The following is a 19,113-nucleotide window of genomic DNA, read 5'->3' as shown; positions in this document are numbered from 1 at the left end:
ACATATGATAAACTTAAAATGAAAACATAATTCAGCTCCTTTTACATCATAATGCTAAATTTATTTAAACATAGAATGATAAAGTACTACTGTGAAATAATCAGTACAATCTTGAAAAATAACCTAACAGGCCTTAGATTAAATGTGTTTGTAATTGTAAGCGCACTACATTAACCGACAGACGAATTGAATATTTAAGTTTAATTGTTTGAGCAAAGTCAACGCTGAGTGAACAGTTGTATCACTTTTAAAAGTAGAACCAATATATGGTACTGATGCTATTACCAAATTTATTTTGTATGTTCTTAGTGGACTGTATAGAGGGTAAATTTAAATGACAACAGATAGAAGAAAATTAACTAAAGATATGATTTTTATTTCTATACTTACAAGTATATATTTTTTTTATTGACTACAACTAGGTAAATAACTACATTTATGACAACAAAGTTACTTTATGGTTATAAGTGAAATAGTTGATTTTGTACACTAGAAAACAACATGCATTTACAAAATGATTACCAAACTATTGTTTCAACCCAATCATACAATCAAAAACAAGTAGATTAAATAGACTTTTAAAACTAGTAACAAACTACAATCTGATATTCAGTTCTCAAGCAACATGTATAAGTACATGTGACAATATATTAAATATACCTAACATGTTTAAAAGTGTGCATTACAACAAAATTTTTAAAATATAATGTTTTAAAATTAATGAATTGTCAGCTCAAATAATTAATACTCATTTGATTTCAAGGTGTAAGCTAATTTTAAACTACATGTACAAAAAAAAATAAAAATAATATGAGCAATTTATCAATGGAGTCTGTCATATAAGGTACTAAAATGAGATCAATTACTAATATTTAATTTTGTGAGGTTTAGTGTGATTGTTTAATTTGAGAAACTAGATAATTTCTGAGAAGACAAAATAAGTTTAAGTTGAGGGATTACAAATGTGAGTATAGACAAAATTTGTGAACAAAAATTTTAATTTAGCGACTGATCGACAATGGATTTTAATAATTATAAGTAGTTTTACATGACATATTGTCAATAAGTAAAACAATTTTGAGATTCAACTGGATAAAGTTTTACCACCAGCCAGGCCTTATTCTAATGTTTTTTTTCTACTACCCACTGTCCTTTTTTTCTGTTGTGCATCAACATAAACATAAACATCAAACATAACGAAGTATTTTTCGGATAACAGAGCTATGCGGGGGTTCGGTGGGGACACAGGCAACATTTTTTTTTGCTTTTTATGTTAGTAAAAACGTTTTTTAAAGCATAAAATTTCATAAAGACTTTAGTAGGTTAGTGGGGGTAAAAAAAAGTGCTACATTTGATGATGACTAGTGTTTTATTATTACAATAAATCCTAAAACTTTAAAAAAAGGAAACAGAAAAATATATAATAAAAAAATAAGTTATCTCAAAATTGAAATCAGTACAAACAAAACTTAAAACATTCTCGTAGGAACTTTTTCTTCGGTTTGCGAATCTTTTTGGTTATCATTTGCACTTATAAATATTCCCTTATACCACTCTTGTTCTTTCGCCGTAACAGTTTCTCTAACTCTCCTTTTTTTCTTAAACCACTCATTAATTGCTGGACGAGGATTCCATCCGGCTAATGGAGGAAGATTAAAATAAATATATAGATATTCATTCTCGCTTTCAATACTTAGACTGCTTCTATTGCTGGTTTTCAACAAATTGTTCACACTAATCACTCTTTCAACATCAGCGGAATGAGGTTTTGCTGCAACAATTCTGGCCATTATAACAGAAACATTGGGAAAAAAATTTGTCATCACTAAAGCCTGAAGAGTTTCTTTTAAGCTGATTTTTTTTAACTGCTCAATATTTTTATGAGTGAGAAGCTCCGAATATTCCATTGAAAGTTCAGCAAGATCTAAGTCGTTTCCTATCAATTTATGAACTGCTTTCATATCAACGGATGGCTCTAGCTCAGTGAATGGTTTCAAAATTTTAACAGTATCCGCATCAATATCGAATCTTTCCTGCAAAAAATTTACAAGAGAATCCACAATTTCATTGCAGATTGCGGAGTAGTCTCGATTCTGAGAAACAAACTTGTGATGTTCCTTTAAACGATGTTTTCGATTTCTTGTTAAGACTTCTCCTTTTAGTAAAACCTCATTTTCACTATGAATTTCTAACTGTTCTTTTAAGGTTGTCACCCATCCACCAAGCAACGCTTCCGTTTTTAATATTTTAAGCCTGGATATAACGTTCACTGTCTCTTTGTCCATGTCTAAAATTGTAATTGTATCAGACTGCAGTTTTTTCTGATATCTGCTGAAAACCATCAATACGTCTGCAATAAATGCCAGGATTTGTAGATTGTCATAATTGATTAAAAAAAGTCTGTATCCTCTTGCCTCTTTGTCAGGACAATCTTTTAAGAACAATACTAAAGCATTCCAAGAAACCAAAACTGAATTGATTAAATCAAACGAAAATTCGGACCACCGCACTTCAAATAAACGAGGCAACCGCGAAAGAGTGCATTTATTTTTTTCGGCCGCCTGTTGGAGATGACAAATCCGATCTGTGTGCTGCACACCATATGGTAATGAAAGGAAGATTTGAGTTAATCTTGTACTTTTTCCTAAAGAGCTCCCACAACCCTGCTCTACAACCAGTGTTCACTGCTGCTCCATCTGTTACCAAAGAGGAGGCAAATTCAAAAAGTTGTCTAGACATTCCTTCTCCTACAGTAGTATCGATGGCGTTCTCTATTGCACCAAGTATTCCCTCAGCACCTTGACAAGATGGTTCACTTAACCCAAGGAAATATTGAACTGATTCACCAGATTTTTTTATGACTTTTGCAAAAACATATATCTTGTCTATTTGCATACGGTCCACACTGCCATCACATCTCAAAGAAAGCGATAAAATGTTAGAGCTCAGTATATCTTGCACACAATGATCACTTTTAATAATACACTGAATAAATTCTTTATGTGCGGTTGGGGTCAAATATTGAAAATTTACGTCTTGAGGAACGCACGGGACACTCACATTTTTAACCTGAAACGATTGAGCAGCTATGGAAGTAACAACTCTTGATGGAAATGAGTAAGCACTGAGAGTAATTTTTTTTGCGTCAGCATATGTATGTATCATTAATCCACCAATTTTATTTGCTAGATCCTCGTTCATTTGTGTGAGCATCTTATCCATAGTACATTCTTTTGCTTTTTCTGGTACTTTTAAAGTAAATAATCTAAAAGCTTTCACAGACTCCGAATGATATTTCTGAGAAATATGTTTTTCTATCGTATCGTTTCTAAATCTAGTACCATCTGTTACTATCGCAGGCAATCGAGTCATTGTTCCATGAAGCTTTACTATGTTTGGAAACATGTTGCAGTATTTACATTTTACGTAGTGCTTACCATCTCGGTGATAATGTTCAAATGCCTGAGCATCGGAGTTTTGTTTATTTGCTTCAGGTTTAGAAATTGGAATTTCTTGTGTGAGGGTTTCACTTGGGTTTTCATTTTCCGAAATTTTCTCGATTATTTCTTTTTCTTTAACTGGTTCCGATAATTGAGATTCCTCAGAAGATGCTGAGTTTTGTGTGGCTAAATTTAACTGGGTCGAACAACTTGCTTTATTTAGATTCAGCCAACTATACAAAGAAGTTGTTTTGCAACATATTTTTGAAGAGATGAAGCCCGTTTCATTTTTACACTTTTTCACTTTTTACTATAAGATAAGTACTGTCTTTTCTTGTATTATTTTTCACTTTTTATTAAAATAAGTATATAATACAGTAATTCACGTGAATTTATTTACTGTAGTGCTAGCCCATAGACCTATATGTCCTAAGCAAAATCACGCAGTAGTCAACATGCGCATTATATAGTGCAGTATTACTTAAACTACAATATAAAGAAAGGTCGATAACGAATTAGATAAAATAAACAGATAAAATTAGTGTTTGGTTTCAATACGACCGTGTCTTGCGATACTGTGCGTTTTATTTATTTTTAAATGGGTTTTAACGACGGCACGACGACATTACCGATATCGTATATTACTATACTATATCGATTACTACACAATGCCACAATGCGCATCGGGCACACGAAGTCGTCTTACGACGTATAGGTCTATAGAAAACTTATACGTTCGCAATGCGATCATACCGTTGCCAGTCTTTTTTCTAATATATAGTAAAAATACATTACGATTTGTTAAAAATTAAAATATGTGCTTAAACTTTTAAGTTAAAAAACGTTTTTAATTTGATAACTTTCAATTTTTATTTATATAAATCTATGGCTTCAATATTTTATTATTAGAATTTACCTAGTTTCCTACAGGTGAAAAAATCTACTACCCAATTTTGAATTTTCAACTACCCAAATTATGTTTTCAACTACCAATTCAGGTTCTACTACCCGTTAAAATAAGCCCTGCCACCAGCCTCCAAGAAGTATTAGAACTCTAGTGAATGATTTCAACACTAATTTAAGATTTTGACTTGACTATTTAATGTACTATTACAATATCTATTTGATATGACAACAACAAATGTGTAATAATTATTTTATATTACCAATAAACCAATATTTAATAAGAAATTTGAAATCAACCACGAGGTTTCTAAAACTTGATTTAAGAATTTAAGTTAGGAAATAGTCGTAAGCAAAGTTTTCTACAAATTACAATATTAATGTGAATTACCGTTACAAAATTACCAACAATATGACAGAGAGAGTGTTGACTAGGGTGGTCCTTATTTTTTCGAATTTCGAAATTTCTTTCGGGACACCCCTCCATTTTTTTCTTTAGTATAAAAAAATAATATTCTGAAAATTTAAAATCATTTGGAAAAATTTAAATTGAGGCGCACAGCATTTTAAGGTTTTGACCTCGAATTTTCGAAGAATATTCTATAAAACGATAAAAAAAACTTATATTAGAGGTTTTCAAGTGATTTTTTCAATAAAAGTCAAGATACAAAAAAAAAAAACCTTATTTAAAGACAAATATTTTGATATATTATTTTTAAAAATTTATTGAATTTTTTACATGCGATAACAATATAATGATAATTTAAAAATAATTAAACAGCTTATTTTTTATACCTCGTTACTTTAATAGTTTCAATGCTCCGTTATAACCTTTTCAAATGTTTATACTGACTTGAATATAAATAAATGAAGTTATTAAGTTGAATTTTATGGCATTGAACTAGCATTAGTTGAAATAAATCATAAAAAATGAAATAAAATTAAAAAAATAGTTTTTTCTGAAAATTTGTAAAAAAATTAATAATATTAAAAATGTAGATTTTTTAATTAATGAATAATAACATTTTTAATTTGTATAAAATAAAATAAAATGAAATACTATAAATGTGCATTATACCTTTTATTTATACTTATACATATGTATTAAAAGTTTTGGGATAAAGTTGATTTTTTGGTATTAGGATACATTTTTCTGTGTTCAGACACCATTTGCAATAAATATTGTTTTTGTTTTTCATCTTTTGTTAAAATATTGTTGTAATCTTCAATTAATTTTACGCCTCTTTCTGCAACATCTTTTGTAACTTTTAATTTATTTACGGTGTTCAATCCTGTTATGTAGTCGTCATTATGTTCCCACAAAATAAGATCTATTTTTAGAAAATTCATGCTTATATTAAAACGTTTAAAAAAGTTGTTTGATTCAGTAGTAATGAAGTCTTCTATATTCATATTGATTATTATTTTAATATTTTGAGATTGTAAAAAATATTTTTTTGAAGAAGAGAAAGAACAATTTAAGTAAATTTGTGGAATATTTATAACCATTATAAGCAATAATTATTATACAATTAATAATAATCATTAAAAATTTTAGTTGAGACTGTTGAATTTCAATCATCAAGTAGTATTGATGGATTTTCGTTGCACAACTCGTCATTAGAATCAGTTGGTTTTTATAGTTCTAAAAAGATGGCTAAAAGAATAAGGGCGCAGAAAAATATTATGACAGAAAATCTAGCTGCAACATTGGATCGTTGTAAATTATCTGATAGAGATGCAGTATTTGTACTTACATCTACAGCTGAAGCTCTTGGTCATAATGTAAGTGACTTAATCATTAATCGCTCTTCGATCTATCGTTTTCGTGAAAATTTTCGAAAAGATTATGCTACTAAAGTTAACACTCTTTTTTTTAAAATCAACATGGATGCTATAACTGTTCATTGGGATGGAAAATTGCTCCAACTTTTGCAACAACAAATTGCAACAAAACTTTGCTACTGTTAACAAACTTATGTTTTCATCGATATCTTTATATAAAAAAAGGCTTTTTAAGAAACATAGGTCAAAAAATGGAGCTTTTATAGCGTCTGTTGCGTTTATCCACGCCATTATATATATTTTTGAAAGAAAGATACATATATCTCGAAAACCGTTTAACTCCTGTTTTTTTTTTAAATTGGTCTTGAAAAAGAAAAATGTTAAAACTATAAATAGCTTTAGCCATCCACCTAGCATGATGAAAAGCTCCAGGGGTTCTAAATGATATGCCACGAGGAGGAACTCCACCTAAAAATATAATTGTGAGCTCTAAAAGTTCACGATAATCTTCTCTTAATTTTCGCTAACTTAAATTTTTTTTTTGCAGACTATTGTATCATCTATTGACCCTTTTAATTTATCAACAACAGCTTTATCAGATATTCCAACTTTAAATTTATTTTTGTTAATTTTATTCCAAACTAATTGAAAATTTTTGAAAAGAGCAACATCGGGACTAGATGATTTTTGAATTTTATTTTCAAAAACACATTTTAAAATTAATTCAAAAATATGATGTCTACATGGCATATAAAGAATATTTTTATTTAACTCTTGTTCTAAAAGTATACAAGCACCATTGAGACGTCCAGTATTTGATGCTGTTGTGTCACAACATAAAGCCTGAACTTTATCTATAAGACCCCATTGTTCTAAGGCATTATAAACCGCTAAAGCCTGGTTTTTTCCATTTCCAGATGGCAACTTAGGCACACTTATTAATTTTTCTTCACCTTTATAAGTTATAACTATTGGTAACCTATCAACTAGCTCCTTGTTTGTTAATGACTGGAGCAATTTTCCATCCCAATGAACAGTTATAGCATCCATGTTGATTTTAAAAAAAAGAGTGTTAACTTTAGTAGCATAATCTTTTCGAAAATTTTCACGAAAACGATAGATCGAAGAGCGATTAATGATTAAGTCACTTACATTATGACCAAGAGCTTCAGCTGTAGATGTAAGTACAAATACTGCATCTCTATCAGATAATTTACAACGATCCAATGTTGCAGCTAGATTTTCTGTCATAATATTTTTCTGCGCCCTTATTCTTTTAGCCATCTTTTTAGAACTATAAAAACCAACTGATTCTAATGACGAGTTGTGCAACGAAAATCCATCAATACTACTTGATGATTGAAATTCAACAGTCTCAACTAAAATTTTTAATGATTATTATTAATTGTATAATAATTATTGCTTATAATGGTTATAAATATTCCACAAATTTACTTAAATTGTTCTTTCTCTTCTTCAAATTTTCGTTTTCGATTAATTTCTTTTGCAAGTTGACAAGAACTCTCGCCTTGATTCACTTCAAAACAATCATTTTTACTTGTACTTCTAAAATAACCTTTCTGCTTTTGGTTATTTAGATATAATTTAGTTTCTTCACAGTCAATATTAATCATCTATCATATCTAATATAAATAAGATATAGCATCTGTGTGTGCTATATCACATAGACAAAACATTTTGTCAATAAATTTTTGTTCTTTAGCAATTTGTGTCAAATTTCTTCGTTTTCTCGATTTGTTCAATGATTTCCATTCTTTATACAAACCTTCTACCTGAGTAATACTATGCTGATTTTTTTTTAGTCCAAAATACTTCTATTTCTTTTATAACTAATGTAGCACTACTACGAATTTTTAAATTTACTTTTCTTAAATTATTAAATAAAACTTTTAATACTTGGCCATTTGTGGGCAAATTAACGCCAACAATTTGGTTTTCGTAATTACCAATTAGAAATACATAACTGCTAGATCTTTTTGCCATTATAAAAATTATAAAATAGTTAATTACGTAAATGTAAAAAAAAAAAAACAATATAAGTGATGAAATATAATAAAAAGATTCACAGACAATATAAATAGTAGCGTGCTGTACTACATAGAATAAAATTCGACATGAATGATGAAAATTTTAAAATATTACATTTAACATATCATGGTTATAGGTAAACCTCTACAATTATAGATTTTAGACTAATACAACACAAGATAAGATAAACATTTATTGATCTTGTCTATGATTAAATGCGAAAATGGTCATGTGTTGATTGAATATTATAAAACTAAAATTGATTTAAAGAAAAGTCACTCATGGTACTAATGAAATACTATAAATAATCAAATAATTAAATTAAAAAAAAAACAAAAAGATATATAAAATTAAAAATTAACAAATTAACAAATTTAGTAAAGCAATTTTTTTTTTTTTTAATTTAAAGCTATTTTTTAATTTTATTTCATTTTTTATGATTTATTTCAACTAATGCTAGTTCAATGCCATAAAATTCAACTTAATAACTTCATTTATTTATATTCAAGTCAGTATAAACATTTGAAAAGGTTATAACGGAGCATTGAAACTATTAAAGTAACGAGGTATAAAAAATAAGCTGTTTAATTATTTTTAAATTATCATTATATTGTTATCGCATGTAAAAAATTTAATAAATTTTTAAAAATAATATATCAAAATATTTGTCTTTAAATAAGGTTTTTTTTTTGTATCTTGACTTTTATTGAAAAAATCACTTGAAAACCTCTAATATAAGTTTTTTTTTATCGTTTTATAGAATATTCTTCGAAAATTCGAGGTCAAAACCTTAAAATGCTGTGCGCCTCAATTTAAATTTTTCCAAATGATTTTAAATTTTCAGAATATTATTTTTTTAACCATTTATGGTATATATCACCGGAAAATGCAGCACTAGCATTTTTTGATACAAATGTTCCCATAAATAATAAAATAAAAATGGTTCGAGCATTGAAAACAAATAATAAATTTGAAGGAACAAAAAAATATTTTTTACAATCTCAAAATATTAAAATAATAATCAATATGAATATAGAAGACTTCATTACTACTGAATCAAACAACTTTTTTAAACGTTTTAATATAAGCATGAATTTTCTAAAAATAGATCTTATTTTGTGGGAACATAATGACGACTACATAACAGGATTGAACACCGTAAATAAATTAAAAGTTACAAAAGATGTTGCAGAAAGAGGCGTAAAATTAATTGAAGATTACAACAATATTTTAACAAAAGATGAAAAACAAAAACAATATTTATTGCAAATGGTGTCTGAACACAGAAAAATGTATCCTAATACCAAAAAATCAACTTTATCCCAAAACTTTTAATACATATGTATAAGTATAAATAAAAGGTATAATGCACATTTATAGTATTTCATTTTATTTTATTTTATACAAATTAAAAATGTTATTATTCATTAATTAAAAAATCTACATTTTTAATATTATTAATTTTTTTACAAATTTTCAGAAAAAACTATTTTTTTAATTTTATTTCATTTTTTATGATTTATTTCAACTAATGCTAGTTCAATGCCATAAAATTCAACTTAATAACTTCATTTATTTATATTCAAGTCAGTATAAACATTTGAAAAGGTTATAACGGAGCATTGAAACTATTAAAGTAACGAGGTATAAAAAATAAGCTGTTTAATTATTTTTAAATTATCATTATATTGTTATCGCATGTAAAAAATTCAATAAATTTTTAAAAATAATATATCAAAATATTTGTCTTTAAATAAGGTTTTTTTTTTTTGTATCTTGACTTTTATTGAAAAAATCACTTGAAAACCTCTAATATAAGTTTTTTTTATCGTTTTATAGAATATTCTTCGAAAATTCGAGGTCAAAACCTTAAAATGCTGTGCGCCTCAATTTAAATTTTTCCAAATGATTTTAAATTTTCAGAATATTATTTTTTTATACTAAAGAAAAAAATGGAGGGGTGTCCCGAAAGAAATTTCGAAATTCGAAAAATAAGGACCACCCTAGTGTTGACTAATAATAATTGACAATTATTTTAGTTAAAAATAATGGCGACTAGGCACAAGTATCGAAAATAAAACAACATCCACTGGACAACTTGGCAATCTAAAAACGAATGTCGAGATATTTTTAAGCGCATAACCGCTACCCCGACAGACTGATTTGACCAGTGATAAGAGAAGTAACGGATGACCATTTCAGTGTGACCACAATTAAAAGATTAACTTTGCTAAACGCAAACAGTAATGAAATAAATTATTTAGATTGCAAGTCCCGACAGTATGAATAATAGACTTTGTTACTAACTCATAATATTATACAATTACAAAATCCACATATTAGATAGTTAATGTTCGTTGAACACACCATTAAGTATATTATAAAAAATAGTTAGGAATGCCAAGTCTCTAAGAATTTTGACTTATATAAAGGATAAAAGTTGAATTATAAAAACTTATATTCAGTAAGAAGTAGAATATTCAGTTGACTATGTATTTAGCGTGTCAAAATATTCAGAAAATAATGATTTTAAAAATAATTAAACAGAAGTTAATTATTACAAAAAAATGAGAAAACGCGTTTTTACCTGTCAAACCATTTTCAAGACCATTTTATATTATAACTCCAAAATAGTACAGTCAAGCAAATTGTACACAAAATTATTTTACAACATTTTAGCATTGAAAATACGTGGATTCAATGTGTTACAATGTATGGCTAATCTCTTATAAAATTTTATGATGCAACGGACCAAACTAACAGATCCTGTACGTGGGCCTTTAAATTTTCAATTGTTCATAGCTTTTATTATACTGAATTTTGCAAATATTTTTGCGATCGTTGGAATATAATAACACTTAACTTGTTCTATTTTTCAAATTTAATAAGGTTCTGGTTATATTGTCATGAACCCATAACTATATGTAAATATTAGTTTTAAGGAATTTGTATTATTAGTAAGTAAAAGTAAATAAAAAACCCAGCACAGGGGGGTCGCGGCACAGTTGAGACGTGGTATAGTTAGATCAAGTATAATGATATCTGACAGTGATTAAAATCACTATCAAAAATAAACGCTTCGATGCAAATCTTTAGATAGTGTTTAATTTTAAAAAAATTGGTGTTTTATTCCAAAAGCTACTTGATCTGCTGGTTCCTTATTAATATCTCGATTAAGATAAAGTATGTCGAATGAAAAAGGGTTTATTAAAAAATATTATTTCTCATAAAAAAATTGTGTGGATCCATAAACTTTTCAATAAGTTATAGCATTATAAAGTTAAATATAATATAAATAATAAAATCGAGAATTTTCACACGAAAATAGCATTCGGTAGCCATTTTCGCCGTGAAGACAAGTCCAGAGGTCAAATTTTTTTTTTTCAAATTAAAGTATATTACATTAGCTTTAATTTAAGATATATATAAAAGTGTCAGACCTTCCGGAACATTTTCAAAAGTTAAGTTGAAAAAGTTAATTTTTTGTGAAAAAGTTGTCATTTTAAATCCCCCCCTGTGGGCAGAAAAAAGGTCAAATTTACAAAAAAAATATACCAAATAATAGGTAAAGACATCAAGCATCTATATAAAAAAAAATTATATTGATATGTTCATTTTTGAAAAAGTTACGGCAGTTTTTAGTAAAAAAAATTGAAAAAATTTCGAAAATTAGCGATTTTTAAATTTGTAATTTTTTTGGAGGTTTCCCCCATTTACGGGGAACGAGGGAAATTTTTTCAATTTTGAAGGGTAATGTCTTCGACTAGATACAATTTGTGATCTTTTGACGTATCGTTGAAAGAAATCCGTTCAGTGAGAACTGAGAAAAAGTGGTAACAGACACAAAAAAAAAAAAAAAAAAAAACACATCATAGTAAAACCAATACCTTCTCAGCTTCGCATCGAAGCTAATAGATTATTATTAATTGCATCTAGTGTTCTGCTGTAGACAGAGCAGAAAATCGAGAAATGAATTTGTTAAAAACAACACTCAAATGATTAAAGAAAGTTTCATACGGGAACGTAAAGCCTGCAAAAGCACCCTTCAAAGGGAAAAAAGGAAATTTTTTAGCAACATACTTCAAACAGCAGAGAACGACCATACACAAGGGAGAACTAGAAACTTTTTTAGAGTCATTAAACAGTATAAGCATTTTAACCCTATATGGAATGCAATCAGAGACCAAGACGGACAAATGCTAATGGAACCAGAATCAAGAGCTGAGAGATGGAAAGGTTATTTTGAAAATTTACTAAATGGGAGAATGCCAGATCAGCCTGTAGCTCATATCGATTATGAAAGAGCGGAGCCCTATGTCGAGGATGTTAGCCTAGAAGAAGTAAAAAGTGTATTATTTGGCCTGAAAAATTGGAAAGCACTGGGTACCGATAATATTCCAGCAGAACTCTTAAAATACGGAGGTGAGGAGCTACATTTAGTAATCCACAGACTGTGTCACCTAATATGGATGGAAGAACGAGTACCGGATAGCTGGAATGAGGCAATCATCATACCATTGCATAAAAAAGGAGACAAGACAAAGTGTGACAATTATAGAGGGATATCGCTCTTAAACTCCACGTACAAGGTCTTCTCTAGGATATTACTGAATCGCATTATCCCTTATGCAGAGGATTGCCTAGGTGAGTACCAATGTGGTTTTCGGAAAGGTCGTTCAACCACAGAACAATTATCCATAATAGGTCAAATAATTGAAAAGAGATACGAATATCGGCAGAATATGTGGCAACTCTTCATAGATTTTAAAAAGGCCTATGATAGTATACACAGAGAGAGTCTCTACAATATTATGGATGAGTTTGGTTTCCCAAAAAAGTTAATAGTGCTAACTAAAATGTGCATGGAAGACACGAGGTACAGAGTAAGAACACAGAATGTAACATCGGATACCTTTACAGTGGAAACCGGACTAAAACAGGGGGATGCTCTTTCCCCAGTACTTTTCAATCTTGCCCTAAAGAAGGTAGTAAGATTACTACAGGACAATGAAGGTGGTTTACTAATCGGCCAGGATTCGCTGACGATTTGGATATACTTGGCGATTCGCTTGCAGACACAGCTAACGCTGCCAGAGTGCTAGAAAAAGCAGCGAAGAAAATTGGTCTTGAGATAAATACTGAGAAAACGAAGATAATGGAACTATTAGATAGTGGGGAGGATCCCAGTGAAATGGAGAATTTAGCATACGAAAAAGTTAGTGATTTTAAATATCTGGGAGCAACGTTAAGTACAAAGAATGATTGGTCAAAGGAAATAAGTATTCGGATAAATAAAGCCCAAAAAACGTTCTACACAATGATTAAATTCTTTACATCCAAAATTCTATCTAGAAAAACGAAAGCAAGATTGTACACGGCTATTATAAGACCGACTCTCACGTATGGTTGCGAAGCGTGGACAACGACCAAACAAACAGAAAGAAACCTGAGGACTTGAGCACAGAGTGTGGAGGAAAATATGCGGACCGGTCATCGATGAAACAACGGGAAGTTGGCGGAGAAGGTACAATAGTGAACTATATGACATGTTGGAAATAGCACCGGTAACAAGTTTTATTAAGGGCCAAAGAATACAATGGTTAGGTCACATAGCGAGAAGAAGAGATAACGAGATAGTCAGGGTAGCATTGGAATGGAAACCACAAGGGAAAAGACCTAGAGGGAGGCCGAAGAAAAGATGGATCGACGTGGTAGAAGAAGATTTAAGAATCCTTGGAGTTGAAGACTGGAGAGAGACAGCCCAAGATAGAGATAGGTGGCGAAGCGTAGTAATGGCGGCAAAAACTCTTAGAGAGTAGGAATGCCAGTAAAAGAAGAAGAAGAAGACGAAGTGTTATACCACTAGAAGCATTGTTAATTGTATTGTTAATTGATTATTATTTCTAATAAAAAGGGACCTGACCACTCACTCGGTGGTCAGTGTACAATCAATGAATGTTACATTATAGTTATTATTTTGACTCTTCTCGAATCACTCATCCGCGTGGGCAAATTGAACGTAGAAAACCTAGTTTACCACAATATAAAAACTTGTAAAAAATTAGCTAAATATGTATGATTGATTTTTCCTTATTTTTGATAATAGACAGTATCAACACTTTTTATAATAAATTACATGCTGTTTACTAGATATTTATTGTTGGAGTGGAAATTTTATTCAGTAGAAAATTATGTATAATTAAAACGTCTATTAAACATATTTTTGTACATTTACTGTTATAGAATATAGGTGAATTTTATACTTATGCTTTATTTTTAAAATAGTTTTAGAATAGTAACTCTTTTTAACGTTTATAAAACGTGTAGTACACTAATTACTTAGCTCAATATTGAATTTTATTCAGATGAATCTTAATATATTTACCGTTTATACTTTGAATAGCTGATGTTTGAATACTGATAATATTGAGCGTTTGTTAAATTTAAACTACGTATATAGTATGGGTACATTTTAATATGAACACTGTGTAACTTAAGTCTGAATACTGTCATTACGTCGAATACATCTCGTGTATAATTGATTTATTTTAGATATAATGTATGTAATTATATAGAACAATTAAAGTGTAACAATCATTTAGGATATGTATTTTACGTTTTGCTTAATTATTTTAACGTCCCAGTTAAAAATTACAATAACTCGAAAAGTTTAGATTTTAAATTTTGATATCTAAGTTTCTTCAACATTTAACGTTGATAAATCCAATTCAATGCAACTAAGTTATTTTTTAGATAGTGAAGTTTTTAAAATTAAAGTTTTCATTGAATATATCCGATATTCAAGAAAAGAAAATCCTTGTTTAAATCATTAAATGGGAAAATTAAATTTTTTGAATTATTGCAGTTTTGAACTGGCACATCAAGTTATGAAGGATATTTTTCATTTATGATTGGTATAACTATGATATTATTGCTATACATTTATTTTATTTACTGTATAATATTTGTTATAATGTTACGAACCATAATTTTTTAAGTCAAGCCGTGAAATATAAAAAACTACACATTTTGAATGAACAAATAAGAAAGTACACATGTAGTATTAGCAATTTGATGCGTCATTACTATAGAAGAGTTAAAAAAAAGTGTGATGGTGTCACGTTTTCATAATCGTGAGAATTATTTTAATAAAATACAGACAGCACATCCGCTGCCTGAGACTGGTGAATTAACAAATAATATTTATTGCCAAATCGGCAATAAGTGTAATTATTATAAAAACCCAATAGACCTGACCATCGTGGTCAGTCGACTCCACGGCCTTGTGTCATTCATCAGTCTCAGTACTCGGTTGTCGCTGTCCGGCTTACTGTTTAAAGTAAAGTCTTTGTTCATTCCTTTTCTAACCTATATACTCTTTTCCTCGACATTTCAGAGTACTTGTGTCTTGCACTTCGTCTGCACCTCGTACTCTGTTATCTTTCCTCACCTGGTACGCCTAGTATTTGTGTCTTGCACTTCGTCTGCACCTCATACCCAGGTGTTACTATTATTCTCCCTTCCTATAACAACAGCCTTTCGACACCCACAGCTAACCCGGAGTGTCAGCCGAGCACGGTGACTGCTGTACGACAACACGCACGTGAATACCTATACAGCAGGCACCACCTCCTCATATTCATCTTCGTACACACACATTTACACAGTTCATCCGTTTACACGTTTACGATATATATTTTCTCTTTACTGTGTTACGACATAAGTATGAGCAGGGTTATAAATATATTACACAAACTCGTATGCGAATAATTGATAAACTAGAATTTTTCAACTTTTATTATTTTATTCTCTATTAAAGTATTGTATACCTAATAATTTGATAAGAAAATAAAACTACTTCATATTTCCTAAAATATCATATTCCTAAATATCCGTTTGTTATATAAATGTAAAACATTAATCTTAACGATAAAGCAATAGTTGACGCATTAGTAGTAAATCATAAATGTTACAATTAGCTACCTGTATTTAAAGTCACGTTTATTTTATACACGTGTACAATTTCGAATAATTGTAATTTTAAAGTGAATAACAAGCAAATAAATAAATATGAATAAAAAATACGATCACTATCAATTTATCAAACTTAAAATATGTTTCAATTTGTAAAAACATAATTGATAATCTTATAAGTGATGAATCTAAAACTAACTGATAACAAATAAATGTAAATTTATAAATAACTAAAAAATCTAAAAAAAAAAAAACGTACAAAATTATTATTATTTTGAGAAATATCCATTGTCTAGGTGAAAATAATTATCTTGTATATTGGATATGGCGGATAAAGCAATTGATAATTTCGGTACACAAAATTATTTAAATAATTACTATAACTTAATAGAAGCACATAAAATATTTAATATATTTCAGCATTTTTAGTTAAGCCTTTTAAACATTTATTTTATATTACCATGATATATATATATATATAATACATAACGTAATTTTGTTGAACGAAAAAATTGCCAAGTGAATTCAATATAGGAACTTCAAATAAACGTATAAAAAGGTTTATCATTCAAATCATTTTGTTGTGAACTTTCCCCAGTTTCATAATTTATTTGATTTTCTGAAAATAAGTTATGGATAGAACAGTTAGTCAACAAATATGTTGTAATTAAAATTGACTATAAATAATTTAATTTTACCTTCCTGATAATCTATTGTTGTTAAGTTAGTTATGTATCTGAGTTCTAAATTGAAGAAAACGCAATCCAAAAAATAAAAAATGTTTTAATTTAACGTATTAAATTAAATATTAATATTTAAGTAACCAACAATGATAAAATTTACAAATAAATATGTACCTTCATAATGCAGAATTGATTTTAAATAGTCCTCATTTAAATTAGCATAACTAGTAAATCCTAAACAAATAATTAAAATTAAAACATTTGAAACGCTCAGATAAAATTACTGTAAGTAATAAAAAAAAAATATCTTCTTGTTCGATGAATAGGGTTTTCGTTGAAGTGTTAGTGATTGAGTTATTTAAATTGATTTCTAAATAAAATATTATAAATTTGTTATGATTTAATAAAAATAATGATAGTTGTTGATATTTTTTTCATAAGTATAACAAAATGTTACCTTTATTATCATCAGGTAAAGTAATTTCTAATGGAATAGAAACCATTTCAGTTTGGATATTATATAAGAAACCTAGTCTGAAAAACTTATTAATAATTGTATTGTACATTTTATTTCTAACTTCTTCATTAACATAATGATGAAATTCTTTGTTTGGATAATGAGATGCTCTGTATTTGTATTCATCCCACAATAAGTTTAGGTCCACTTGTTCAATTACACAAAATTTATCAATTTCATTATTTGTAATTGTCTTATATTCAATTAAAGAGTTATAAATATACTCTAATACTGATTTTGTTTTATTAGGAACGGTTTGCGAGGGTTGCAAATTGTTGAATGATTTTTTAACAGAACCATAAGATTCAAAAACAGAACTCATCATATAACGAATTACAAGATTTGTATTCCATGGTTGAATATGGTAATTTTCGATAGTATCCATAGCTCCTTTCATTTTTTTTATCATTGGAATAATTGCAAGAGTATTATTTATAATTTCTACAGAACAATCATACATTTTTTTAGGGTCAGTAATGCTTTGACAGCAGGTACATAAATTTTGCAGCATGAAAAAAATATACTGTAGATCTTTAGCGTATGAGCAACCAAGAAATAGAGTGGCAGTTCTTATTCTTGTTGAATAATTACTGCGGTCAAAAGGCAATTTTAAAATATCTTGTATTACATTATTATCTTTTAAATACTTAACAACAGTAACGTCATTTAAATTTTGCCAGCATACATTTTTAAAAAAAGTGTAAATAGCTTTTGCATCATGAATATTTTTTTTTTTTGAAAAAACTCTTGGTGCTTCAATAACTTGAACAGAGCATATTAAAAAACATATTATATATTTTTTAAAAAGCAACATCATTTATGAAAATAAAAATGAAAAATATTAAATCAGTAAATATGAGCTAATTAAGTTTTAAGAACTTCCAGTTTTAATATTTTTAAAAATTTAAATAAAATTTTATAATATTACTAATATATAAGTTTTAAAAAAGTCATTTATGTCAATAACTTGCTTTTATTACATTTTCGGTTATGATTATTATTATAGACTATTAGTCATACTAGTATATAATATATATACAGTTACAAATTTTATCATAACCCCAAATTTACTTACAGAATAATAATAATTTAAACATTTATTTTATTTTTTGATAGCTTTATTTACGTATTATTTTTGATTTATTAGTTATATTATAATTGTTAAGTTCATTCCTTATACCTTGTTAATGCCAACTTAGTTTTCTAAAATAGTAACACATATTTTGAATTTAATAAAATGATTGAGAATTTATTTTAATAGAAAATAGCATTTGAGTTTTTAACATAATTTTATTCGTTTATTAGATATACAAAGCTTTAAATATTTAAGTTAATATACATGTATAATATAAGATAGATGATAAAAACTGGAAGCTAATTGTTTTTTTATGATATTGCTATCACAGATACGTAGCGTTTATTGTCAATTATGACTATCTACAGATATTTTTTCTGTTATGCCAGTTAATGTATTTATGACTGCTATCTCACATCAATGTTCCTTACAGTTTCACTAAGGTCAAATCAAATCAATCAAACCTGTGGATAAAGATATAATTGACAATAACAGCTGCGAATCTATAAATGGCGACTTCATAAAAAAAAACCCATCGCAAGGGGGTCGTAGCATAGTTTTAACCACTTGATGTTCTAGGATAATGATTTCAAAAAACTATCAGCATCTTGTGCAATCAATCAAACACTTTCTATCTAAATTTATGATACACTCTACGATCTCCTTAGTGACATGTCATAAACCATT

The 19,113-nt window shown here is 28.4% G+C and overlaps 2 protein-coding genes across 3 annotated transcripts; both read right to left on the bottom strand.

Moving 5' to 3' along the window:
• Positions 1–1,249: 1,249 nt before the first annotated feature.
• LOC126902325 (uncharacterized) lies at positions 1,250–2,515 on the bottom strand. Its single transcript, XM_050679460.1, has one exon. It carries the CDS (start codon positions 2,340–2,342, stop codon positions 1,470–1,472), a length of 873 nt encoding a protein of 290 aa, XP_050535417.1. The 5' UTR covers positions 2,343–2,515; the 3' UTR covers positions 1,250–1,469.
• Positions 2,516–16,444: 13,929 nt separating this feature from the next.
• Positions 16,445–18,225, bottom strand: LOC126902319 (uncharacterized). Of its 2 annotated transcripts, XM_050679448.1 has the most exons (5): positions 17,292–18,225; positions 17,144–17,204; positions 17,009–17,070; positions 16,850–16,894; positions 16,445–16,770 (listed from the first exon to the last, which is right to left on the bottom strand). In XM_050679448.1, exons 1-5 carry the CDS (start codon positions 18,166–18,168, stop codon positions 16,691–16,693), a joined length of 1,125 nt encoding a protein of 374 aa, XP_050535405.1. In that variant the 5' UTR covers positions 18,169–18,225; the 3' UTR covers positions 16,445–16,690. The 2 variants fall into 2 exon arrangements, with proteins under 2 accessions (XP_050535405.1, XP_050535407.1); XM_050679450.1 differs by lacking the exon at positions 17,144–17,204 and having other exon boundaries at positions 16,447–16,770; positions 17,009–17,068.
• Between the last annotated feature and the right edge of the window lie 888 nt (positions 18,226–19,113).

Source organism: Daktulosphaira vitifoliae, unplaced genomic scaffold (genome assembly GCF_025091365.1).
Source record: "Daktulosphaira vitifoliae isolate Bord-2020 unplaced genomic scaffold, ASM2509136v1 Scaffold_3, whole genome shotgun sequence".
In the NCBI taxonomy this organism is placed as follows: Eukaryota; Metazoa; Arthropoda; class Insecta; order Hemiptera; family Phylloxeridae; genus Daktulosphaira; species Daktulosphaira vitifoliae.
Note: the sequence above shows the minus strand (reverse complement) of the source record. Positions and strands in the feature narration are given on the sequence as shown.